This window comes from Bos grunniens, chromosome 15, assembly GCF_055505025.1.
Source record: "Bos grunniens cultivar Pamir isolate PY7600 chromosome 15, Bosgru_T2T1.0, whole genome shotgun sequence".
NCBI classification, from domain to species: Eukaryota; Metazoa; Chordata; class Mammalia; order Artiodactyla; family Bovidae; genus Bos; species Bos grunniens.
The window spans coordinates 35,189,252-35,215,164 of NC_141179.1; the positions used below are offsets into that span (position 1 = coordinate 35,189,252).

General features: G+C 45.3%; 1 protein-coding gene across 13 annotated transcripts in view; it reads left to right on the top strand.

The window, feature by feature from the left end:
• Window positions 1–25,913, top strand: part of SERGEF (secretion regulating guanine nucleotide exchange factor) — a 248,831-nt gene that overhangs the window by 148,829 nt on the left and 74,089 nt on the right. For 10 of the 13 annotated variants that reach the window (XR_015142017.1, XR_015142018.1, XM_086339745.1 and 7 more), the window contains one exon: window positions 8,849–8,885. Coding sequence is in view for 11 of the 13 variants with exons in the window: in XM_086339743.1 (XP_086195869.1) it covers window positions 8,849–8,885 (37 nt within the window). In the remaining 2 variants the exon portion in view is untranslated. Of the gene's footprint in view, window positions 1–8,848; window positions 8,886–9,460; window positions 9,690–25,913 lie in introns of those variants that run through there. The other 3 variants (XM_086339746.1, XM_086339749.1, XM_086339755.1) reach the window with 1 other exon arrangement.

The following is a 25,913-nucleotide window of genomic DNA, read 5'->3' on the forward strand; positions in this document are numbered from 1 at the left end:
ATCCTAAAGTTGAGGGAACTGAAATCCAGAGAGGTGAAGAGATTTGCCCAAGGTCCTATGACAAGGAGGTGGCAGGGCAAGGACTCAAAATCCAGATCTTCTGGTTCCAAACTCTTCCTACTACCCTACACTGCCTGGGGAGATATGCCCTACCCCCACACCCAAATTATTAACAGTAGAAAGGAGGTTTGACAAAAGCCAACTTTAGCCAAGACAAGTGGTAGGATTTGAGAGAAGACAGATCTTTTAAGGGCTGAGATGATCTGGGAGACTTCCTCCAGGCAGTGAGTTTTGAACTGGGCCTTGTAAAGTTGGTAGGTTCAGAATGGTATGGAGAAGGGAGAATGGTGCAAATAATGGTGCAGAAGAGGGAAAACACAGAGATTTTCCAGGGACAGAGAAGAGACTTGTGTTGCTGGGTTAGTGGGTTTACGTAGGGAAGGAGTGAGAGATCAAGTGTGGTAGGAAGTTGGAGACTTTGAGACCATGACAACTTAAAAAATTTCTTTTTAAACCAGATCACGACAGGATGGCAAGAAGAAAGCTTGAGAGGCAGCTCTCAAAAGCTTCCAAGTTGGAGTGGAAAGGACTGAACTAAGATGGTAGCAGCTAAAAAAATCAAGACATGGAGAAGGCAGAATTAACAGGCTCTTGAGACAGAGTAGAAGAGAGATAAAGGAGTCAGAGAGCTGTTAGTCACTTGAGAGTTTGAGCCTTAATGCCTGGGGCAGTCGGGTACCAGAAGAGGGGCAGGATATGTAGCGGGTAAAGCTCACGGGCTTTGGATCAAGGCTCACCTGGGTAAATAGCCCAGTGTGACATATTTAACTTTTCAGAGTGTGTTTGCCGACCTGTTAGAAGATTGATCCCCACTTCTAAGAGTAGCTGGGAGGATGCAGCTTTGCGAGTAAAGTGAAATTCCATAATATCACACGTTTGGCATCCAGGCACTTAACAAATTTTAGCTCTCTTCCTCCCCACGGCAACCTCTCCATTTGAGAATGAAGTAGGGCCTAGTTTAAGGTTCATTTTCTTAGGTATCAGTCAGTTCAGTCGTTCAGTTGTGTCCAACTCTTTGCGACCCCATGGACTGCAGCACCGCAGGCTTCCCTGTCCATCACCAACTCCCAGAGCTTGCTCAAACTCATGTCCATCAAGACGGTGATGCCATCTAACCATCTCATCCTTTGTAGTCCCCTTCTCCTCCTGCCTTCAATATTTCCCAGCACCAGGGTCTTGTCCAATGAGTCAGTTCTTTGCATTAGGTGGCCTATACTTAGGTATGCTGCTGCTAAGTCGCTTCAGTCATGTCCGACTCTGTGCGACCCCGTAGACGGCAGCCCACCAGGCTCCCCCGTCCCTGGGATTCTCCAGGCAAGAACACTGGAGCGGGTTGCCATTTCCTTCTCCATAGGTTGTGCAAAAGGAGAGAGAATGGATACATATATATGTACGGCTGAGTCCCGCAGCTGTTCACCTGAAACTATCACAACGTTGTTGGTCGGCTGTATCCTGATACAAAACAAAAAGTTCAAAAGAAAAACAATAGTAAATCTATTTTAAAAACGAAAGAAAAATAGGCTTTTCAGGGTGAATGCGTTCTTCCTTCCCTGGATTTTGAGGTGGACGACAAGCTGAAACCTCTGGGACCAGAGGTCTCATTTTTTTTTTGGCTTCTTTGACATCTAGGCTTCAGTCAAAAGTTGACGCCCCCACAAAAGGAGTCAGAGGTGTCTTTGTAAGAGTAGGTGCTTCCAGAAACAAGGAACCGCGCCGCTCTGCTGTCACCAAGGACCTCCTTTGAAGCTTTTTCTGAGCCTACTGGTAAAACGCCTTTGACTGACAGGACTGCAGTTTGTCGTAAAATATGCCCAGCCTCCCAGCCTGCTTTTCTAACAGGTTTGGAAATTCTGGTTTGTCTCCCTTGAGTTCTATGCAGGTGGCAGCTGGGTTAGGGCAGAATTTAGCAAAGGCTGCGCTGAGGCGCCCATTCCCTTCCCTGTTAACCCGTTCGTTAATCCCAGCCAGGGCGAGGCTGCCGTTCTGGAGCTGCATGCCAGTCTGTTCTTTCTCAGGACCCGGCGGCGCTGGCCAAGGACGTGCCGTGAGGGTGGGAGCCGGGGCTGTACCGCCGAAGCTCTCCTTCCGCAGAATACCCTACGGAGTGGACGCCCCGCCCGCCCGCCGTCACGTGCGTCCACACGTGCGCCTTGTTGCCATGGCATCGGCCGGCGCCCAGGCCCATTGGCGTGAGGCAGAACCAATCAGTAGGCCCGTCACGCAGCTGCGCACCAGGGTGGTCCCTGAGGTGCCACCTCGCCGTTGGGAGGTCCCCGCGCTGAGGATGGCCCCTGGATGGTGACGGGGACCAGCCTCGGGGTTGGTCTGGCCTCGGCCTGGTTTCCCTCATTGGAATCTCAGTGCTTCTTTTCCTGCGTCCTGGTCGCACCCCGCCCTACTCTGATTTCCCTGATTAAAGTGTGCGGAGTGGGTCAACCTGGTGGCCTTCCCCGCGAGGTGATAGCTTCCACAAATCTTTGTTGCCATTTTACAGCCGCGTCCCCTGAGAAAAAGCCCTGGAACAGCCGGTAAATCTAGATCTACCAGAGGTAGACACTCGTAACCACAGGCAGATGGTTGAGCCTTGTAAATCTGGGGCTCTCCCAGCATAAGATCCCTTGATAATTGACACAGGGTTGCCAGATGTGAGAACATGCTATGTGGCACCGGGAAGGGTTTGGACAGTTAACAGGACAGAAAGGTTGAAGAAGATACGAGCACAGAATCCAGCACCTCCATCAGCGGTAAGACTCTGATCAGTTACCTCACCTCTCTGAACCCCAATTGTCTCATTTGTAAAGTGGTTGTAACAAAAAAAATTTAGATTTGGTTTCAGTTTAAATGAAATAATATAGGCAAAGCAGTTAGCCAGGTTCCTGGCCATTAAGACTCAATAAGGGCCAGTCAGCAGTTTATAGAAATGGTACAAGTATGACGGTGGAAACTAAAGCACTCATATTCAACATCTGGCCAATATTTTCAGTCATCTAATTTTTATTTATGCTTTTAGTTATTCCTTTACTTAGCCCATTAATGTTTCAGCAGCTACTGGTAGTGGATGTCCACTACCAGTCAGTTCTTGCCCCAGGTCATCCCTGTCCAACTGTATTTAGTGGGATCCTGCCCAGGGGGAGTTGTGGCCTCCTTCATGAGAACTGATGGAGTCCAGCTCCGCAGGAGGGCTCCTAGGAGATCTTGTCCCCGTGGCAGTTGAGGCTTTGGAAGTTGTTTTCTGCAGCTCTGCCTCCTCAGGCTGAGTTGCCTGAGCAGAGCAGATCCCTCTAGTGTTTGGACCGAGTGACAGGACAACTTTCCATAAACTCCTCTGTCCCCCACTCCTCACTGTTGGGGGGGGTGTGTCCCCTGAATCCTGAAGGCCCCAACCAGCAAGCTGAAACCCACCCTGGAACAGTTCTGTGCTCTTGACACCCTCCCCATCTCTCCTGTCTACTAATACCTTTCCCTTCCTGCCTTCATGGTGCATCGCAGTGCCTTTCTGCATTTGGACTGGCATCTCCGCACTACTACTCACACTGTTTTGGGATCATCTCACATCTCTGGGCCCATTATCTTTGTCTGGGCCCCTTCATGCCTTTAGCTTGGGCTATATGGCAGACGCATTACTGGGCAGGCACCCTGCTGGATCTGTGAGAGACAGAGGTGCTTAACACATGCACGGTTCATAAGTAAACATCATGTGGTAAGGGCCATGGTGCATGGTGCTGTGGGAGTAGCCAGGGTGGAGCAGCTGGCTCTACTTTGAGAAGTCAGAGAAGGCTTTACCAGGAGGTAGTGTGGCACTAATGGTAAGGAACCCGCCTGCCGATGCAGAAGACGTAAGAGACACAGGTTCAATCCCTGGATTGGGAAGATCCCCTGGAGAAGGAAATGGCAACCCACTCCAGTATTCTTGTCTGGGCAATCCCATGGACAAAGGAGCCTGGTGGACTATAGTCCGTGGGGTTGCAAAGAGTTGGACAGGACTGAGCATACAGGCACAATGTAAGCAATCATAAACGATTTTGCTAGATGGAGAGTAGGAGAAAGGGAAGTCGAGTCAAGGAGAATAGCATGTATTAAAGTCTGAAATCATGTGATATTCTTACAGAAAATGTAGCTAGTGTGAATGGGAAAAGGGATATGTTACTTGGGGTTGAGAGTTCATGAGTAGCAAGGGGGAAAAGGGAGGCCAGAGAGGTAAACAGGGGCCTACTTGTGAGGACCTTGTAAGCCATACCACGTGCTTTAGACTTTGCCCTTCCAATGCTGAAGTCCTGTGGAGGGTTTTCTATAGGGGCGTGACATGTGCAGGGTTATATGTAAGGAAGATGAGACTCATGGCTGTTGGGGGATGGACTGTGTCATTTGTCCTCTAGCAATTCTGTCAGGCAGATGGGAGGATACTCTTTTCTACCTTATACTCCTGAGAACGCTGAGGCTCCAGGGGCTAAATACCTTGCCGGAGGTCTGAGAGCCAGAAAGCGGAGGACTTAGCATTCACCTGGTTCTGACCCTGACTCTCTTTCTCCTGGGCATACTGCCATTGTTAACAGAGTCTTCTAGAAAGCTGGGCAGTGGGTAGATGCTGACAGAGGCAATGTGAAACAAATGGTCATTGACACAATCTTGTTGAAGGAGTGTAGCACTGGGATTTTGTGGCCTGTGGTGTTCAGTCTCCTGACCTCTGTGCCAATGCACAGACAGCAAGAAACAGCAGGGAACTTTGAGCTTCAAGCACTGCATTGCCTTGACAAAATCCATTCATCACTGTCTCGCTCATTAATTCACAGCAGCATCTGCTGCCTGATGCTGGCGTTTGTCAGTGACTTGTTTCTGGAAGCCCCTAGTCTTCAAGGCTGGTCAGGTCTGCTCCCGCAGCCCCAGGGTGAGCCCTGGCAGTCAGAGGCAGGCCCTTTCTGCCTGCATTTATAAAATGAAATAACTTCATTAAAAAAAAAAAATAAAGGTAGTGTAACCTGGCAGTATAGAACATGAGCTCTGGAGATAGACAAACCTGGCTTTTAGTTCTATGGCTGCCACTTAGCAAGCTAGGAAGTTATGAATATATATGAACCTCAGTTCTCTTCTCTCTGAAATGAGCAAAGTCAAACCTACCTAAAATATTACTGTTATGAGTAAGGTGAGATAGTGTTTATAAAGTGTCTTGGCATGATACCTGGCACATATGAGTCCTCAGTGTATGGTGGCTTTAATTTTGAACATTTAAAGAATGTTTGAAAAATAGAGAATTTGAAGGAAAAAAATCTTATAATCTTACCATAATACAACTACCTTTATAATTTAATTATTTCCTTCAAATTTTTTATCCCTACTACTTCAGAACATGTCAGATTTTATAGCATATTTATTTTATAGCCAAGAGCCTTTTTTAAATTTTTTTTTACTCCTCTGTGGTGGGAACTGCGTTATATTTATTTTCCTTATTTGTACTAGATAATTTTTCTGATTATTAAAATTGTGTATAAAATTTAAAAAACATAGAAAAAGGCAAAGGAAAAACCATACTCATCAGTTCAGTTCAGTTCAGCCGCTCAGTTGTGTCCGACTCTCTATGACCCCATGGACCACAGCATGCCAGGCCTCCCTGTCCATCACCAACTCCTGGAGTTTACCCAAACTCATGTCCATTGAGTCGGTGATACCATCCAACCATCTCATCCTCTGTCGTCCCCTTCTCCCACCTTCAATCTTTCCCAGCATCAGGGTCTTTTCAAATAAGTCAGCTCTTTGCATCAGGTGGCCAAAGTCCTGGAGTTTCAGCTTCAACATCAGTCCTTCCAATGAACACTCAGGACTGATCTCCTTTAGGATGGACTGGTTGGATCTCTTTGCAGTCCAAGGGACTCTCAAGAGTCTTCTCCAACACCACAGTTCAAAAGCATCAGTTCCTCAGTGCTCAGCTTTCTTTATAGTCCAACTCTCACATCCATACATAACCACGGGAAAAACCATAGCCTTGACTAGATGGACCTTTGTTGGCAAAGTAATGTCTCTGCTTTTTAATATGCTATCTAGGTTGGTCATAGGTTTCCTTCCAAGGGTCAAGCATCTTTTAATTTCATGGCTGCAGTCACCATCTGCAGTGATTTTGGAGCCCCCCCGCCAAATAAAGTCAGCCACTGTTTCCGCTGTTTCCCCAACTATTTCCCGTGAAGTGATGGGACTGGATTCCACGATTTTAGTTTTCTGAATGTTGAGCTTTAAGCCAACTTTTTCACTCTCCTCTTTCACTTTCATCAAGAGGCTCTTTAGTTCTTCTTCACTTTCTGTCATAAGGGTGGTGTCATCTGCATATCTGAGGTTATTGATACTTCTCCTGGCAGTCTTGATTCCAGCTTGTGGCTTCATCCAGCCCAGGGTTTCGAATGATGTACTCTGCATATATGTTAAATAAGCAGGATGACAATATACTGCCTTGACGTACTCCTTTTCCTGTTTGGAACCAGTCTGTTGTTCCATGTCCAGTTCTAACTGTTGCTTCCTGAGCTGCATACAGATTTCTCAAGAAGGTCAGATGGTCTGGTATTCCCATCTCTTTCAGAATTTTCCACAGTTTATTGTGATCCACACAGTCAAAGGCTTTGGCATAGTGATACTCATATTCATAATGACTCCCTTATCCTTATTCTTATCTTTACCCTTACCTTATCCTTACCCTTATCCTTAACCCAGAGGCTATCACTATTAAATTTTTGGAATAACTCCTTCCAGTCTTTTATTCATGTTTTATTATAGAGTTGAGATCATATTACATATATAATTTTTATGTAGTTTTTTCAGTTCATAGGATATCACACGTATTTTCCTTTATTGTAAGCATCATTTTCCAAGGCTGCATAATAATTTCCAAGTCATCAGATGGCTCTACTGTAACTTACGTAGAATTCTCCTATTGTTAGACACCTAAGTTTGTTTCTAATTCTTCCATCTAAGTAGCTTCCTGTGACAAAACCAAGGGAACCAGCCTCAGTATAACCAGGAAGCATATGATGAACTTGTGCTGTGTGTATGGCCTGGGTGAGGCCTAGGGGGACCGCCTCAGATAAATCAGAGACAGAGCCTGCCGCACAGGAGCTCAGAGACTAGTCAGCCTGGAAATATTTAATATCCAGGTACTTCTTTGCCAGACAGTGTTAGGGAATCCACCTAAACATGGGTAGCCCTCTTCCCTGAGGAAACTAAGATCCTGGACCCAAAAGTTTTACAAAGGAAAAAGCCTGAGAAGCCTGGCTGCCCCTTCTCACTTGAAGTGAAGTGAAAGTCGCTCAGTCATGACCAACTCTTTGCAATCCATGGTCTTGGTCCATGGACTTCTCCAGGCTAGAATACTGGAGTGAGTAGCCTCTCCCTTCTTCAGGGGATCTTCCCAACCCAGGGATCGCACCCAGGTCTCCTGCACTGCAGGCAGATTCTTTACCAGCTGAGCCACCAGGCCTGCTGTACTCAAATGTCTTTTGAGCCTGTTACCTTGACTGTCAGGGGCCTGTGCTAGTTACCCTTGAATATCACTGCCAAGTGGTTTTTCACTGGGAAAGTGTAAGAAGTTACAGCACCAGGAGAGTGTGAGAATGAGGGAATCAGAGAGGCTCTAGTCTTAATTTAGACACACATGCACTTCCACTGGCACCTGATGCAAGTTGTATTTCCTCTTCCTAAGCCCGTTTTCTCCACATCGTGTGAAAGATCAGACTAGGTGATCTCCAGGGCTCTTCCAGTTGACATTCCATAAGTACCTGAAGCCCTTTTTCTTGCCAGGAGCTAAAGTAAGCATCACAGTAAAGGTCACAGGATCTTCTCCAGAACCTAGAGTTCCTTTTAATTAATACCTGGGGGACAATTTACACTCTTATTTTCCCAGTCACTTCCTTCTGGTAGCATTTGGGACATGCGGAGACTGAGAGGCAAGAAATAGCTCTCACTGGGTACAGCACTGAATTCAGAACCCCGGATGATTGTCTCTTAGGTGTTTGTTCTTTAGGTACTTTGTTCTTTCATTCATTTTCTCTGAGCCCCAGACCTTGTACAGTCCATCTGTGTAGTAGTGCAGAAGGGAATGAGACATAGCGCTGTCTTCAAGACACACACAGTCTAGTGAGGAAATGGGGGAAAATGTAAAAGACGACAAGATGATTGCTGCAGTGGGGATGCATATAAATTGCCTAATGGAAGGAGTGCTTCCGTCAGCTAGAAGCAGTAGCAAGGGAGTGTCTGGATGCTTTGAAATTTTAAAGGATGAAAAGAATTTTTGGAGGTAGGCAGTTCAGGGGAGGCCATGCAGAGCAGAGGAGCAGCATGTGTAAAGGCCCGGAGGTGTGAGAGGACATGTGTTCAGAGAACTGCAGGTGGTTTGTGTGGCTGGAAGGTAGAAGGGAGAGTGAGCAGATGGGCAGAAGTCAAGCGTTTTCCCTTGGGCAAGTCTGTTTCCACTGAGTTCTTTGCTCATTTTATCATTCCAGGCCAGAGTGATGGACTTTTCAGCTCAGTTTTCCCAAACTGTCATTTATATTGCCTTATATTTTCATTTTTTTTTTACAGTAACACATGCTCATTATAGAAAGTTGAAAAATACAAAAAAAAAAGTATAAAGAATAAAGGATTTTTTAAAAAATCACTTATGGTCTCTGCCTACAAGCCCTTTCTACTTCCTAAAATTGCTCCAAAACTGGATGTTAATATCCTTAAAAATAACTCTGATCATAAAATATAATGGCTTAAATAAGTTTTCTATTTATATCTATAATATAACTTATTTTATTTCTTTTTACAGATCTCCTGTGGCTCAGAGCATAATCTGGCGGTGATTGGTAAGTAATTTGTGTCCTGATAACTGCGTTTATTCTGAAACTCATGGGCAGAACTGGAGGACTCCTGATTAAGCAAAGGCCAACGTGTGTGTGTGTGTATGCTGGGGGAGATTCTGGGAAATGGAAGTATTTAGTTGACCAAGGCTTTGCTAGGGGCCCTTTTTCTAAAATTTCTCTTCATATTATTGAGCATCTAAAAAGGTACCTGAGCTAGCCTCCCTGCTTCAGGAAGAGGCATTTTGGGGAGAATTAAAGATCTTACAGGTTGAGGGTATCGTGTGCAGAGAGCTGAACATTGGAGAGGAAGAGAATTGGGCTGCTCCTGGCTCTTGAGTCAGTCCTTTGCACCGAATTCTTTCCTCTTGCTCGGCTCTTTTTTTGGAGACAGGGTGGGGTTGGGGGGTGATGGCTTGGCCCACTGCTTTCCTGCCTTGTGTTTCTTGGCACTCAGGAACTCCCAAGCCTGTGATTAATTGATGTTTCTTCTTATTGGCTGTTTATAACCAAGGTTCACTGGTTTTTATAATCAGGCCTGTGAGTAATTCCTTCAAAAAGCTTTCTCGATACTTCCGCAGGTAGACTCAGTCGGTAGGTTTATAATAGCCAGGACATGGAAGCAACCTAGATGTCCATCAGCAGATGAATGGATAAGAAAGCTGTGGTACATATACACAATGGAGTATTACTCAGCCATTAAAAAGAATTCATTTGAATCAGTTCTAATGAGGTGGATGAAACTGGAGCCTATTATACAGAGTGAAGTAAGCCAGAAGGAAAAACACCAATACAGTATACTAACGCATATATATGGAATTTAGAAAGATGATAACAATAACCCTGTGTACGAGACAGCAAAAGAGACACTGATGTATGGAACAGTCTTATGGACTCTGTGGGAGAGGGAGAGGGTGGGAAGATTTGGGAGAATGGCATTGAAACATGTAAAATATCATGTATGAAACGAGATGCCAGTCCAGGTTCAATGCACAATACTGGATGCTTGGGGCTAGTGCACTGGGACGACCCAGAGGGATGGTATGGGGAGGGAGGAGGGAGGAGGGTTCAGGATGGGGAACACATGTATACCTGTGATGGATTCATTTTGATATTTGGCAAAACTAATACAATTATGTAAAGTTTAAAAATAAAAAAAAAATAAAAAAAAAAAGAGACAGTGTAGAGTCTGGCTATCTGAGTTCAATGCAGGCTTCTACTTATTCGCTGTGTGACCCCAGAAAAGGTACTTAGCTCTCCATGCCTCATCTTTCTCATTTTTAAAATGAGAAGGGCAATGGTATCTTGGGGTTGTTGGGGCTGTTGTGAGGGTTAAAGGAGTTGATATGTGTATAGCACTTAGAAGAGCACTTAGCTCCTAGTAGGGGTTTTAGAAGTGTTAGTTGATATTATCTAATATCATTAGATCAAATAATTGCCCCCATCTTTAGGTCCCCCATCTGTGAAATGGAGCAGTTAAAACAGAAAACCAAGTTCCCTCCAGCCCCAGTATTTTATTTTTAAGGGTATTTTTTAATTGGAGTATAATTACTTTACAGTGCTGTTAGTTTCTGCTATACAGCAGTATCAATCGGCTATAAATTTACATATATCCCTTCTCTCTTGAGCCTCCCTCCCACCCCCTCCATCTCACCCTTTTAGGTCATCACAGCCCAATATCTTAGGGCTCTATTACAACCCCGTTGCTGTCTGCTTTGAGTAGGTGATGTCTGTTCTGTGAACATCCCTCTCCCAGCCTCTGAATCTCAGCTTCTGAAGGTCAAGGCCCCTGCCTTTTCCTTTTGTTTCCTGGTTATTTGCAGCACCCAGAGCAGTGCCTGGCACTCAGCAGAAACTCAAGCACTGTTTTCTGGATTAAGCTAGACTGGCTGGCTCAGCTGCCTGGGGTGGCAGTTTGAAGCACTGCTTTGCAGGCCCGAATGTGATGTGCAAGAAGGCAGAACCAAGGACAGCAGAGGAGGCAGGCTGCCAGCCAGCAGAGTGGGTGGGGGGAGGAAAGGGGCTGGAGTCAGAGAGGGAGTGAGAAAATGTAACAGCAGACCTGTGTGCTTTGCAACACCAGATACTTTATACTGGAATTGCTCCAGCCTGGGTATAATTAAGACAAGCTAATCAAAGAATCAGAGGCAGTCCCTAGGATGTTGCTACTGCTGCTGTCACTGGACTGGAAGAGAGGTTGGCTTCTTCTGGGACCAGCACAAACAATAAGATTGCAGGGAATCTAAATACAAGAAAGAACAAAATACAGCTGACTGTGGGGGTGCTGGAGTCAGCAGGGTGGCAGGCAGAGCCGACAGGCAGCCTAGGGCTGTAGACAGAGCACAGACTCTGCAGGCAGACAGCCTTGGTTTAAACTGGCTCCATCTCTGTGTAAGCTTCCATTTTTTCCTCATCTGTGTAATGGGGATAATTCCACCTGGCAGGATTGTTGTTGTGAGGATTAGAGAAGATAATATATCTGAAGTACCTGGTACTATATAGGAGATGTGTAAGAAATAAAGTAACTATTCCATTTCTTTTTCGGTTCTCTTGGTCAGGGTAGGAAGAGGGGAAAGTCACTTGTTAGTGTAACTGTTCTAGTGAAGTAATTCTTGGTTGGGAGAGAGAAATGATGACATTCTGGAAAGGTGTGTCCAGCGTTCCTACCCAAGTGAGGAAAACAGCAGAGCCAGTGGGAGAGCAGGGCATGGCATACTGGTGAACTCCTCGAGGGCAAACCTCTTATTTTCCATTTTGTTCCCAAAGCCTGGGGCTTGGCTCAGTCTGCTGAATGAATGGTTCCAGAGTCAGGAAAGGTGGGCCCAGTCCCAGGACTCTGGACACGTATACCTGCCTGTGTGTGAGCTGGGATCAGAGGCTGAGCACCCCTGGGGGCATGGTGCCCTCAGTGGGTGCCCGGCAGGATGCAAGCTGTGCAGCAGGAAGCGTCAAGAAGCCTCCTGTGAGCCCTGGCAGGAGGCCAGCAAGAGGGAGACAAGCTGGAGGAGCAGAGTTCCTACCAGCTGGATGTCTGGCTCTCACGGCTGGCTCCCGCCTCCACCTCCTGCCCCTGCTGCCTTCAAGTGGACTTCCCTGCCTTCAGTCTCACACCCGAGATCCAGGCCCTCCATGCCTGGTGCTGGGTCACACACGTGATGGGCACAAAACAGTGCCCAAATAGACTGGAGCAGAATGTAGAGAAGCCACAGTTTGCTCCAGGGGAGAAGAAACACATCAAACTGGAAGGGAGGGGGAAGTGAGATGATTGAAACAATGTAACTCGGGCTCTGCTGCTGCTGCTGCTGCTTCTAAGTCGCTTCAGTCCTGTCCGACTCTGTGCGACCCCATAGATGGCAGCCCACCAGGCTCCTCTGTCCCTGGGATTCTCCAGGCAAGAACACTGGAGTGGGTTGCCATTTCCTTCTCCAAAATGAAAAGTGAGAGTGAAGTCACTCAGTCATGTCCAACTTGTAGCGACCCCATGAACTGCAGCCTACCACGCCTCTCCATCCATGGGATTTTCCAGGCAAGAGTACTGGAGTGGGGTGCCATTGCCTTCTCTGTCTTAAAATGCACAGGACTCCACAAAGCCTATTTGTTGTACCCACTTTATGGAGAAGAAAACTGAGACTCAGAGGTGAAACAAAGTGCTCAGGGATAAGTAGCAGTAGATGACAGCACTCTGTGCCTGACTTTTCCACGAATGCTTCTTTGACTCACTCACCTCCTCAGGGCCAAGGAGGGTGGGGAGTGACTAAGAGCACAGACGCTGGGGTCCTATCTCCTGGATGCAAATCCTGGCTCCTCTGCTTATGAGCCATGTAGCCTTGTATATGAATGACTTAGCCTCTCTGTGTCTTTAAAAAAAAATTATTTTAATTGAAAGATAATTACTTCACAATATTGTGCTGGTTTTTGCCATACATCGTTGTGAATCGGCCACAGGTGCGGTGTATCCCCTCCAGCCTGGACGCCCCTCCCACCTCCCTCCCCGCCCCATCCCTCCAGGTTGTCACAGTGCACTGACTTTGGGTGCCCTGTGCCACATGTCAAACTCATCCTGGTTGTCTCTTTTACATGTTATAATGTGTATGTTTCAATGCTATTCTCTCAAACCATCCTACCCTCCCCTTCTCCCTCTGAGTCTAAAAATCTGTTCTTTATGTCTTTGTCTCCTTTGCTGTCCTGCACGTAGGATTGTTGGTACCATCTTTCTAGATCCCATATATGTGTGTTAATATATGGTATTTATCTTCTTCTTTCTGACTTACTTCACTCTGTATAGTGGGCTCTACGTTCACCCACATTTTTAGAACTGACTCAAATGCATTCATTTTTATAGCTGAGTAATATTCCATTGTGTATATGTACCACAGCTTCCTTATCCATTTATCTGCCGGGTGGGCTGCCGTCTATGGGGTCGCACAGAGTCGGACATGACTGAAGCGACTTAGCAGCAGCAGCAGCAGACATCTAGGTTGCTTCCATGTCCTGGCTATTGTAAACAGTGCTGCAGTGAACACTGGGGTACATGTGTGTCTTTTTCAATTCTGGTTTCCTCAGGATACTCTCTGTGTCTTGACTGCCTCACCTGGAAGATCATATTATTGACCTCATAGTGTTGTTGTATAAAGGGCTGACAGTGCCTGACAAAAATAAAGGCTCAGTGAATGTTAGCTGGTGTTGGTGTTGCTTTTATTATATGTTGAGAATATAATTTAAGGAAATAATATTAACAAGACTGAAGCTCATGGTAGGAATTCCAGAAAGTGGAGAGAGAAGTGTCTCCCTCACCTAGCGTGTCAGGGTCAAGGATCTCGGCAGAGCGGCAGAATGGATTTGTAAGCTGCAGCCTGGGTACACTGATCTGGGGATCTCAAAACCCCAACGGCCCTGGAAAGAGTGCCAGCCCAGCTTTGCTCCGTGTCAGGGTTTTGCTGTTCACCGTCCCAGACAGGGACTGGGCCCTGTGTGTTCCAGCCCTAGAGAAGCCCCACAGCAGCCACGTTAGCTTCTTAAAGTGAATGTGTTAGTTGCTTAGTCGTGTTCTATTCTTTGTGACCCTACAGAACTGTAGCCTGTCAGGCTCCTCTGTCCATGAAATTCTCCAGTCAAGAACACTGGAATGGGTAGCCATTCCCTTCTCCAGGGGATCTTCCTGACCCAGGGATCAAACCAAAGTCTCCTGCATTTCAGGCAGATTCTTTACCGTCTGAGCCACTGGGGAAGCCCATAAAGTCAAAGCATCAATGATTAAACTTTGCTACTTTATTTGCTTCCGGGTTTCTTTGTTTCTCCTTTTGCAATTTGGTTTGGTTCTTTCCTTAGTTGTCCAATGAAGCTTCTCTTGACCTGGGCTGTGTTTGCCACAAGGTTGCCCCCATGGCTAGAGAGGATGGTGAGGCAGGGCAGGCTCCTGTATTAGACAAAGGAAGAGCCTCTGGAGCTGAGCGTAGACAAACTCAGTGACAGGAAGGAAAAGCAGAAGCCACTGGCTGTGGCCGGCCTGGCCCCTTTCTAGCTGTGTGCCTTGTACAGTTGTTCCCCACTGAGCCTGATTCCACATCTGTAAAAGCAGTATCACAATCCCCAACTCTAAAAGTTATTTTTCCAAATGGCACAGGTGTGTCAGGCACCTGCCCAGTGCCTGTCACAGCATAGGTGCTCAGCTGGTGAACTTGACAGGTTCACGAGTTCAGCTGCTTGCTTGCTTCCTTCCTTTTCACCCAGGATTCCCCTCCACATTCTGACAAAGCTGGCCAGCTCCCCTTCATGGGCATAGGTGAGGTCAGCAGGAGTGAGATGAGGGCGTGTGGCCGCCACTTGCTCAGAGGATCCCTGGTTGCCAGGGGCAGGTGTCCCAGGCCCAGCTCTGTCTTCAGGGCCCTCACCTCTGTGTCTGGCTGAATTGGCTCCAGCTGTTTCCCTTCCCCTTGGGAGCGGCTTATTTTGGCTTGAATGGGCAATTTGTTTGCCTTTTCTCCTGATGTGGGGTTGTTCAGCCTCCCCTTCCTGCAGAGAAAAAAGAGCTGACTGCATTTCCTCTCTCCCACTCCATGCAGGCCCTTAGAAGGGATTTTATTGGGGGCCCTTTCCTGGAGCACTCACGCATGCCAGACAGGCATTGTTAAAGTGTTAGATATTTGGCAGCAAAGTATAGTGCCTCCTCCTCCAAGCAGAAGCAGCTCTTTTACCAAACTGGAACTATAATCTGTGCAAGGATCTTTTATTTTTTATTATTTTCCTTTCACTGATTTTTTCTAACTGTTGAACTTTTGTGCTTTTCTAATATGTGTGGCAGAATAGCTGACCGGCGTGGCCTGAGACCCGTCAAGTGGGGTCGCATAGGAATTGAATCGAGAGAGCTAACTTACTTTGACACTGGCTGTAGATCTGAGAGGCAGTACCTCCAAAGCCCAGGGCCTCGTAGAGCTCTTTGAGGCAGGGACAGACTTGTGTGGTCCTGTGCACAATGGGATGGACGGAGCGGAAATGCTTTACTTATTTTGTCCCATTAATCCTCATACCCAATTGATGCACGGTTGTTAACCCTGCTTTCTAGATGAGAGAATCTGAAGCTTAGGTTGAGCTGTTTGCACCGCCAGGTCATCCGGTCAGGAGGAATCTGTGTGTCGAGTCTTTAACCCAGGCCTCTAACTCCAGAGTCTGTGGTCTCCTGCCTGCTGCTGCCTTCCTGCAGACCCTGACAGTCTAGCCTGTTTTTAAGGCCACCAGATAAGATTATTTCATCTCTTCATTTCAATATTTGGTTCCCCTTCATGTTGGCAAGTTCTGTATATTTAGATTATAGCAGTCTGGCTCAGATTAAGCAGTTCTCTGCATAATAACTAGGTAAAATTGTGACATTGATGACATTGTGTTATCACACTTCCCTCTTTACCTTCTGACAGTCCCAACCCTTTTAAGATTCTTCTTCTGGTGTACCTTCTCTTTAAAATTTTCTTTTACTTATTTAATTTGTGAATAATTAATACATGTACATTATTTAAAACTTAAAAAGCACAAAAAGATTTAAAATGAAAAATTTCCCTCCTGCTTTATCTCCCATCTATCCAGTGCCCCAAAACCCTTCTACTACATGTGCAACTAATTCTATTATTAGTTTCTTCATATCCTTCTAGTTGCTTTTTTGCATACATAAGTGAATGCTAAGATTTATTTTTATCTTCTCTTTTACATAAACTGTAGTATACTTTACATGCTTTTTAGTGTCTGATTTTTTTCTTTCAGTAATTTATCTGGGAGATCTTTTCATATCAGTATAAAAGCCTTTCTAGGGACTTCCCTGGTGGTCCAGTGGTTAAGAATTTGCCTTGCAATGCAGGAGATGTGGGCACAATCCCTGGTCAGGGAACTAAGATCCCACAGGATATGGGACAGCTAAGCCCTTGTGCCACAACTGCTGAGCCCATGTGCCACAACTAGAGAGTTTGTGCACCACAATGAAGATGCAAAACAGCCAAATTAAATTAATTTTTAAAAAGCCTTTCTAGTTCATTATTACCACTCCATAATATTCCAGTATACCTATGTTCAGTTCAGTTCAGTCACTCACTCATTTCTGACTGCGACCCCATGAACCATAGCACACCAGGCCTCCCTGTCCATCACCAACTCCTGGAGTCCACCCAAACCCATGTCCATTGTGTCAGTGATGCCATCCAACCATCTCATCCTCTGTCGTCCCCTTCTCCTCCTGCCCTCAATCTTTCCCAGCATCAGGGTCTTTTCAAATGAGTCAGCTCTTCGCATCAGGCGGCCAAAGTATTGGAGTTTCAACTTCAACATCAGTCCTTCCAATGAACACCCAGGACTGATCTCCTTTAGGATGGACTGGTTGGATCTCCTTGCAGTCCAAGGGACTCTCAAGAGTCTTCTCCAACATCACAGTTCAAAAGCATCAATTCTTTGGTGCTCAACTTTATTTATAGTCCAACTCTCACATCCATACATAACCAACTGGAAAAACCATAGCCTTGACTGGACGGACCTTTGTTGACAAAATAATGTCTCTGCTTTTTAATATGCTGTCTAGGTTGGTCATAACTTTCCTTCCAAGGAGTAAACGTCTTTTAATTTCATGGCTGCAATCGCCATCTGCAGTGATTTTGGAGCCCAGAAAAATAAAGTCAGCCACTGACTTCCACTGTTTCCCCATCTATTTGCCATGAAGTGATGGGATCGGATGCCATGATCTTAGTACCTATGTACCTATGTACCATGATTTATTTAACCAGTGCCCTGTTGCTGGAGATTTAGGTGATTTCCTGTCTTTTGCTTATTACAAGTTGTGACATAGTGAATTACCTCGTATATATGTGTTATTTCATGTTTAGGTGAGTATAGCAGTAGGATAAATTCCTAGAAGTAAAATTATTATGTTAAAGAGTATTTATTATTTTGCAAGATACTGCAGAAACTGGCTTCCATAGGAATTGTACCGTTTTCCACTCCCAACAGCAGTGTAGGAGAGTGCCTGCTTCTGCAGCCTCCCTAATCATGTGTTAGGAAACTTTGGGATTTTTGCCAATTTAATAGGTGAAAAACTACTCAGGGTGGTTTTGGCTTATCTTACTTTTTCAATTGAAGTACCATATGTAAATAGTAAAGTGCACAAATCTTAATGGTTCAGATTGATGAGTGTTTACATATGTATCTACTTAAGAAACCACCACCCAGCACAAGATACAAACCATCTCCAGCACCCCAGAAGGCTGCCTCCTGCTTGTTCTGTCAGTAACCCACCCCGCAGAGGGAACCACTGTTCTGACTTCTGTTTCCGGAGATCAGGTCTTCCCTGTTCTTAAACTTCATATAAATGGCATCATGCAGCATGAACTCTTGTGTGGCTTCTTTAGTTCAACACACTGTGTCCATTAAAACCATCCACTCTCTGTGTAGCAATCGTTCTTTTTTATTGATGAGTAATATCAATACTACAAGTTGTTAATCCATGTAACTGCTGAAGAGTATTTGAACTGTTTCCAGTTTGAAAATTATGAATAAAGCTGCTATGAACATTCTTCTACATGCTTTTTGGTGAACATACACATTTATTTCTCTTGAGAATGTAACTAAGAGTAGGATTTCTGTGTTACCAGGTCATATATATAGCATTAATAGATTCTGCTCAACAGTTTTACAAAGTAGTTGTACCAATTTATACTCCTACCAGCAATGTATGAGAGTTCTAATTGTGCCATATCTTTGCCAGGTATTTTCAGTCTTATTGATTTAGGCCATTCTGCTGGGTGTGTAGTGTGGAGTCTCACTGTGATTTAATTTGCATTTCTCTGGTAACCAATGATGTGGAGCACTTTTGTGTATGCTTATAGGCCACGTGCATAGCTTCTTTTGGTCTAGCATGAAGACTCTGCTCATTGTTTTAAAGTGGGTTTTATCTCTGCTTTTCTTAACAATTTGTAGAGATCCTTTATCTTATGAATTCAGTTTCTTTGTGCTGCTAAGTTGCTTCAGTCATGTCCGACTCTCTGCGACCCCATAGACGGCAGCCAACCAGACTCCCCCGTCCCTGGGATTCTCCAGGCAAGAATACTGGAGTGGGTTGCCATTTCCTTCTCCAATGCATGAAAGTGAAAAGTGAAAGTCAAGTCGCTCAGTTGTGTCCGACTCTTCGAGACCCCACGGACTGCAGCCTACCAGGCTCCTCCATCCATGGGATTTTCCAAGCAAGAGTACTGGAGTGGGGTGCCATTGCCTTCTCTTTGTAGGATATATATATTGTGAACATCTCCTGGGCAGTGACTTTCTCTTTTGTTCTTTTAGTGTAAACAGTGATGATATTTATCTTTTGATAAATATCAGTCAGTTCAGTTCAGTTCAGTCGCTCAGTTGTGTCTGACTCTTTTCGACCCCATGAATCGCAGCACGCCAGGCCTCCCTGTCCATCACCATCTCCCGGAGTGAGTCCATCGAGTCGGTGATGCCATCCAGCCATCTCATCCTCTGTCGTCCCCTTTTCCTCCTGCCCCTAATCCCTCCCAGGATCAGAGTCTTTTCCAATGAGTCAACTCTTCGCATGAGGTGGCCAAAGTACTGGAGTTTCAGCTTTAGCATTGTTCCTTCCAAAGAACACCCAGGACTGATCTCCTTTAGAATGGACTGGTTGGATCTCCTTGCAGTCCAAGGGACTCTCAAGAGTCTTCTCCAACACCATAGTTCAAAAGCATCAATTCTTCGGTGCTCAGCTTTCTTCACAGTCCAACTCTCACATCCATACATGACCACAGGAAAAACCATAGCCTTGATTAGACGGACCTTTGGATATTCTTAATTTTAATGAAGTCTAGTTAATCAGTCTTTTCTTTAATGATTTGAGGTATTTGGGTCCTACTTAAGACACTTTGCCTATTTCAAGGTCCTCAGAATGAAAATATCCCTCCATGTTCTCTCCTTTTTTTTTTCTTTTTGGCTGTGCTGCATGACAGGCAGGATCTTAATTCCCTGACCAGGGATCGAACACCTACTGCATGCAAAGTAGTGTTGTACGTGAACCGTGTTGTACGTCTTCATAGACCTGCACTGTCTATGCTTGCTTTGCATGCAGTAGGTGCATGTTCCACGCAGTAGGAGGAAACACATGCCCCCTGCAGGGGGAGTGCTGAGTCTTAACCCCTGGAGCACCAGGGAAGTTCTCCTTTGTCTTTTTCAGCAATTGAGTTGTTGGTCTTCTGCTAATCAGTTTCTAGGAGCTCTTTATATATTAGGAAGATTAGGCCTTTGTCTGTGATTTGAATTGCTCATGTATTTTCCTAGATTTTTGCCTTTTGTTTTTGCTTTTGATGTTTTTATTTTGTCCTATTTTTATCATGCAACTTTTCTTTCACTGTAAATGAAATTTACCAGTCTTTTCCTAGAATTCTGGATGCCTTTAGAGTATGGCTTCCGGATTTTGAGAATCCCTCCCCACCCCAGGGTATAAAGGACTTTCCTCTTATTTTATTCTGGCACTTTATGGTTTTATAGTCTACATGTGAATCTTTGATCTATTTGGAATTTATCCTGATATACGTCAGGTGCAGATTCAACTTCATTATTTTTCCAGATGGCTACTCAATTGTCTCAACACTGTTTATTGAATTCACTTTTTTTGGCTGCCTTCCTGGGTCCTGTCACTACCAGTATAGCCCTCAGGCATAATGAGAAGCAGTGACTTAACCCAAGACTGCCCAACTAATCAGTGGCACAGTTGGGGCCAGTACTTGGGTCCAGCTCCTATTGCTTAGACAGGGCTTGTGGCTGGCTCTCAAGGAACCTTCTAAGTGATCATGATCTCCCAGGCTGTTTGCTAAGTGGAGGGGGCCTGCTAAAGGCAGAGCAGCCTCTTCTACTTTGTTTGTTAGGTCCTGAGTACTCTGCCCCAGGTCCCCTTTTCTTAGCCTTGGAGGTGATAGGCTGTTGCCTTTATCACACCACTTGAGGCACCTTATTTTCTTCACTGCCAGACCAGAATGTGGCCAGATCTGCATTCAAGAGAAATGTTTCACAATTAATCAGAGATATTTTTGCAGACCATTGGTTATCATTTGAGTCACATTTCTGTTGAGTCATTTGTTTTCAAAGCATAGCCTCACATCACAAAAAATGCCTCCTTAGCTCTCCATAAAAATGGAATTATTTTTCCCCCACTATTACTCCTAAAGAAGCAGTGTTTGTGTCACTCCACAGGAGTCATCCCGCATGAGACCACAGGTGAAGGTGGCAGGCTGCCAAGGAGGCTCACAGAATTGCTAAATGACTGATGTCTATGCAGCCTTTTTGGGCACAAGATTGGCCACCACGTTTTGGCTTAATATTCTGATCCTTATAGAGTTGCTTACAGTAGCAAAACCTGTAATTGTGTCCCACTGCAGTTGTTTGCAAATACTCAAGAGGCCTGTGGCCTTGCAAAAGTAAGTCTTACTAAGGTGAATTCAAAGTAAAAAAAAACAACAGAGTTAGCATGAGATAGAGACAGCCTTCTGCAATAGAAGGGCTGAGCTTTGGTCCCAGCTCTGTCTGCCACCAAGCTCTGTCTGGGCAAGCACCCTCCCTCTCTGGACCTTAGAATCCCCTCTGGGAAATATTTCTGAAGTCTGCTTCATTGCTCAAGTCTGTCCTCATGTGCACGAACTGTGTTGTACATCTTAATAGACCTGCACTGTCTATACTCGCTTTGCATGGAGTAGATGTTTGTATGTTTGTTAAATGCTGAATGAATATTACATACAGTATTTCCCTTATCCCTTCCCATCAGCTTGCTAGTGACTAATAATGTGCCCTATAGCATTCTGGGTGCTGAGGTGGAATACAGCAAATGGTCTTAGCTTATGGAGCTCATATTTAATGGGAAAGGGAGCTACGTTAGGCCTGGCACATGATATGTACTTAATAAATACTGAATGAACACATGAATGAGTGCAAAGCAGAGAGTGATAACACTTAAAAGAAAGAGTGAAGAGGGAGGAATGATTAATTTTGGAAATCCTCATGGCAGAGGGGCTTTCTGAGTGGAGGAAGGGTAAAGGGCGTTCTGAGGGATCAACATGAGCAGAGGGAAGGAAGGCTTTAAAGTGTGAATTATGGTTGAGAGACAAGTGATCCACCAGCAAGACGGCAGAGGGTCAGCTGAGGCCATGTCTCTGGGGGCATTAACTTTACTATATAGACAGTGTGGTTCCATTAAGCATTATTTAGGAAGACACTCAGAAGTTGATGGTTGCAGCAGCAGACTTTTTTTCTTTTAATAATGCTTTCTTACAGAGCAAAAGAGAACTGACAGTAACGGGTACCTACTATATGCAGGTGCCACTCTGAGCATTTTGCTTCCATCATTTTATTAGGCCATCACCATGCTAGGTAGAAAGAAGACATGTAAGAATTAGCCCCATTTTCCAGATGGGAAAATAGAGACTCAAAGAGGTGAAGCCCTGGATTCAGGCTGACATCCACTGACTCTGAGGTCTGCATGTTCCCCCCTCACCACATGCTCCCTGCAGCGGTCAGGCTTTGGCTTAGTTAACACATCAAGCAGCATCTACCAAGCCTATAGCATGCACATGACTTCTGAAGACAGGAAAAGGCAGCAGAAACTGATAGTACTTGTCTAGAGGTGCAGAGACCAGCCTGTATCCCAGTCTGTCCTCAGAGCACTGCATCTAGGAGACCATGTGCAGCGTGGGGCAGCTTTAACAATGGCCAAGCAGTCAGGTCCAGAAGCCTGCTCCGTCCTTCCTTAGATGGGAGCAAGCTTCCTGAGTCTGGGTGACACCCTGATATCTCCCTGTGAACGCCCAGTCTCACAATGCTGCCCCTTAGCAGCCACAGGCCTCAGCATGCACCAGGGCCCCTAAACAGCACCTACCCTACAGCCACTGTCTCTGTTACCTCTCATCTCTGTGGAATTCCCCATTCCGCCTGGGTGCACCTAAGCCCTTAAATATAGAACAGCTGTGACTCTTCCTTCCGAAGTGCTCTCTTCAGCATTCTGTTTGCCCATTTGCTCATTCATAGATTTAGTCATTCATTAAGAAGCTGCACCAAGTACTAGAAAGAGTCCTGGACCAAGGGACCTGAATGCAAGATTGGTTGCTTTCATCTTGGGCAGGTACTTTCCTTTTCTGGGTGTGTTTTTCTTTATGAATAAAATAAAAGAAATCCGTAAGGTAATCTTCAAGGTCTCTTCCACCTCTGACACTTTGGGTCTTGTTCATAAAATTCATAAATTCACACCTTTACCCTAGCATGGGGTTAGAGAATACTTCTAAGAAGATATGATGTTTGAGGTGGGTCTTTAAGGATAAGCAGGAGGAAGAGAAAGGCTTTCCAAGGAGTGGGATCAACTTGAACAATGGCTTGCAGAAGGCATGCAAACTGGGGGCAAAGAAGGGATCAGGAGGGGAACAAAGCAGTGGGAGACAAGGCTGCGGGGATGTCCGAAGGTTGAGGAGCTGGGACTTCATCTTGTATGGCAACAGGGAGCAGGAAAGGTCTTAAAGCAGAGTTGGGACTTGATCTGATCTGTTTCCAGGAGCAAATAGCTGTTCAACAAAGGAGTCTTGGAGAAATGGCAGTGGGTTTGATTTTGTGGCTTTGTAAGATATGAATTCAGTAAGTTTGTGGTTTTCAGCTTGAGGCGAGGAAGTTGCTGCAGCCCTTTGGGTTCAGCACACTGGATGTCTGATTGTTACACCCAGCATCGTGGCACCAGAGTCCCCATAAGACTCCTTGGCCCAGACTCAGCCCCATCCTAAACACAACTCCAGGTCCAGCCAAGGCCAGTCCCTGCCTTTTCCTGTGGCCGCCAAGAGGCTGACTTGGTCAGGAAGCTGCCCAGTGTGGCCCTAGTGCAGCACACATGCTTACACCAGTAGCCTCTTTCGCGGCCTTTGTGTTTTGTGAGTTTTTGTGAGTCTGCTCACTTTATTCAGGCAGCACCTCTTAGATAAATTCTGCATATGAAGGGAATTTACTATCATCAGTTGGGAACTGACTTGCAAAAGTGTTCGGCAAATGGCATTTTATATATCAAGAAGGAAAAAAACACACAAGTAAAATGATAGGGACTCTTGGATAGACACTTTTTGAAATTTAATTTTTTCAAATGTAAGCCTTTTTTCAAAAGGCTTACAGGTTTCTACTCTGGGAGGAGACTGCTTCTCTGAGTAAGGCGAGGAGAATTTTAGCTGCTCTAATGTAAGAAGAGATATAGGATCCTAGAATCACAGTCTGAAGGTGGAGGAGACTTCAGAAATCCCTACCGAAGAGGAAATGAAGGCCTAAGTGAAGAAATCATTTGCCCAAAGTCACACAGTAATTCAGACGCTGAGCCCAGGATGCCAGCCCCCAAGTCCTGACTGCATGGCACCACCACGTCTTTGGAGACAGAGCATCGGCAACTTTTGAGGTGAGTTCCGAGGCCCCCGCCCATGTCACGCTGACCTGGCAAGCCCTGGCGTCAGGAGTCCTTGGCCTGGCTCACTGCTGGGTAGTCTCTGTGTGCATCCACACCCGAAGTCCCACATCCGCCCTCACCCTCTGCGGCAGCACATCGAAGGTTTTCAGCAAATGCAGCCCAGGAATAGAAATCGGACCTGTTTCCTTTGATTTCTTTTTTTTTTTTTTTAATTTTATTTTATTTTTTAACTTTACAATATTGTATTGGTTTTGCCATATATCAAAATGAATCCGCCACAGGTATATATGTGTTCCCCATCCTGAACCCTCCTCCCACCTCCCTCCCCATACCATCCCTTAATGTTTGAGTCTCTCCTAGGGGTTGCTACATGAACTCAGCTGTGCTTAAAAAAAAAAAGTAAAGGTTTCAGTAATTCAGTTTTAAGGGGAAGGGAAGGGGAAATAAGGGCCTAGGAAGCCAAAACAGGAGATTATCAACTCTCAAATATTTATGGACCATATGCAGTTTTTTTTCCTTTAAAAATTTTTTTACTTTATTGAAGTATAGTTGATTTACAATGTTATGTTCGTTTCTGCCTTACAGCAGAGTGATTTAGTTATACATATACATACATTCTTTTTTATATTCTTTTTCATATATGCAGTTTTATACAGCATCACCAACTCGATGGACATAGGTTTGGGTGAACTCCGGGAGTTGGTGATGGACAAGGAGGCCTGGTGTGCTGCAATTCATGGGGTCGCAGAGTCAGACACGACTGAGCGGCTGAACTAACTGAAGTGATACAATATGAATTTATTCTTTGCATCAACCATTAAGTGGGTACTGTTATTATACCTGTTTCAAGATAGAGAAACTAAGGCATAAAGAGGTTAAATCATTCACTCAAGGAGAAGAGCATTGTCCTGGGCGCTCTACAGTATAAGGGTCTGGGTATCCAAAGTGGTGGATTCATAATTAGTGAGTGATATTCTCCCAAATTATTCAGCAATAAATCGATAAGAGCTGCAAAGGGAATCTCTTGTGACTGCCAGAAGGCTCCAGCCTCAGCCTGTCCCCATGAAAGCATAGCAGAGTGCTCTACTTTCTGTTATATCAGAAAACTGGGAGGGTTTATATATACAAAGGATGATAAGATCAGAATCTAACAAGGGCAGATATGTGAGCTGAAGTCAACAAAGTAACACGTAATTGGGCATAAATGTAAGAGGAGGGCTAATGGTAGACATCGGGTATTGACTGCTTCGATGATTCCTGGTCAGCACTAGTGAAACAGAGCAGGGGGCAGACAGTCAGAGCAGCAGAAGTGTTGGCAGAGGGGTGAGGATGAGCTCATGGGTTGTACTGCCTTTACACTTTCCATTGTCAGTGGAGCATCCCGAAGACAGAAAGTGAAAGGGGTCCAGTCTGTGGGTAGGGGCAAGGGTGTAGTTTTGTGTCTGAGGTCGCAGCATCACCTCTGTATGCCCACACTGCACGTTAACCTCGATCCACTCCAGGGAGAGCCCCCACAGTGCAGGTACACTTGGAAATGTTCACTCTGTAGAAGTAAAGTGGGTGGGAGCCAAAGGACCCCAGAGGCCATTTATTCCCACTTCTCATCTATGAATGAGATACCCAAGTCTTGGAGGGGGCAGTGATAGGGTCCAGTTGTGAGCTGTCAGCAAGGAGGCCCAGGCTGACTGAGAAAGCGGATCTTCCACCACTTAGTCCAGAACCCTTTGCTTCAAACCATGTGTTCTCAGAAACCAATACCATCCAAATCTAAGACTTCCCATCCCCTGGGGAAGATTTCTCTTTAATCTGGACCTTTATAGGCTATTTAGATGCTTTTATTAATCTTCTGTTTCTTTGTGACTTTAAGTAATTCGCTTGCCCTTCAAGAGCTATAATTGCACAACTATAAAAATAAAGATAGGGACTTCCCTGGTGGTCCAGTGGCTAAGACTCTGTGCTCCCAATACAGGAGGTACAGGTTTGATTCCTGGTTGGGGAACTAGATCCCATAAGCCACAACTAAGTGTTTTTATGCTGCAGTGAAGGTTGTGTGAGCCACAGCTAAGACCCAACACAGCTAAAATAATAAATAAATATTT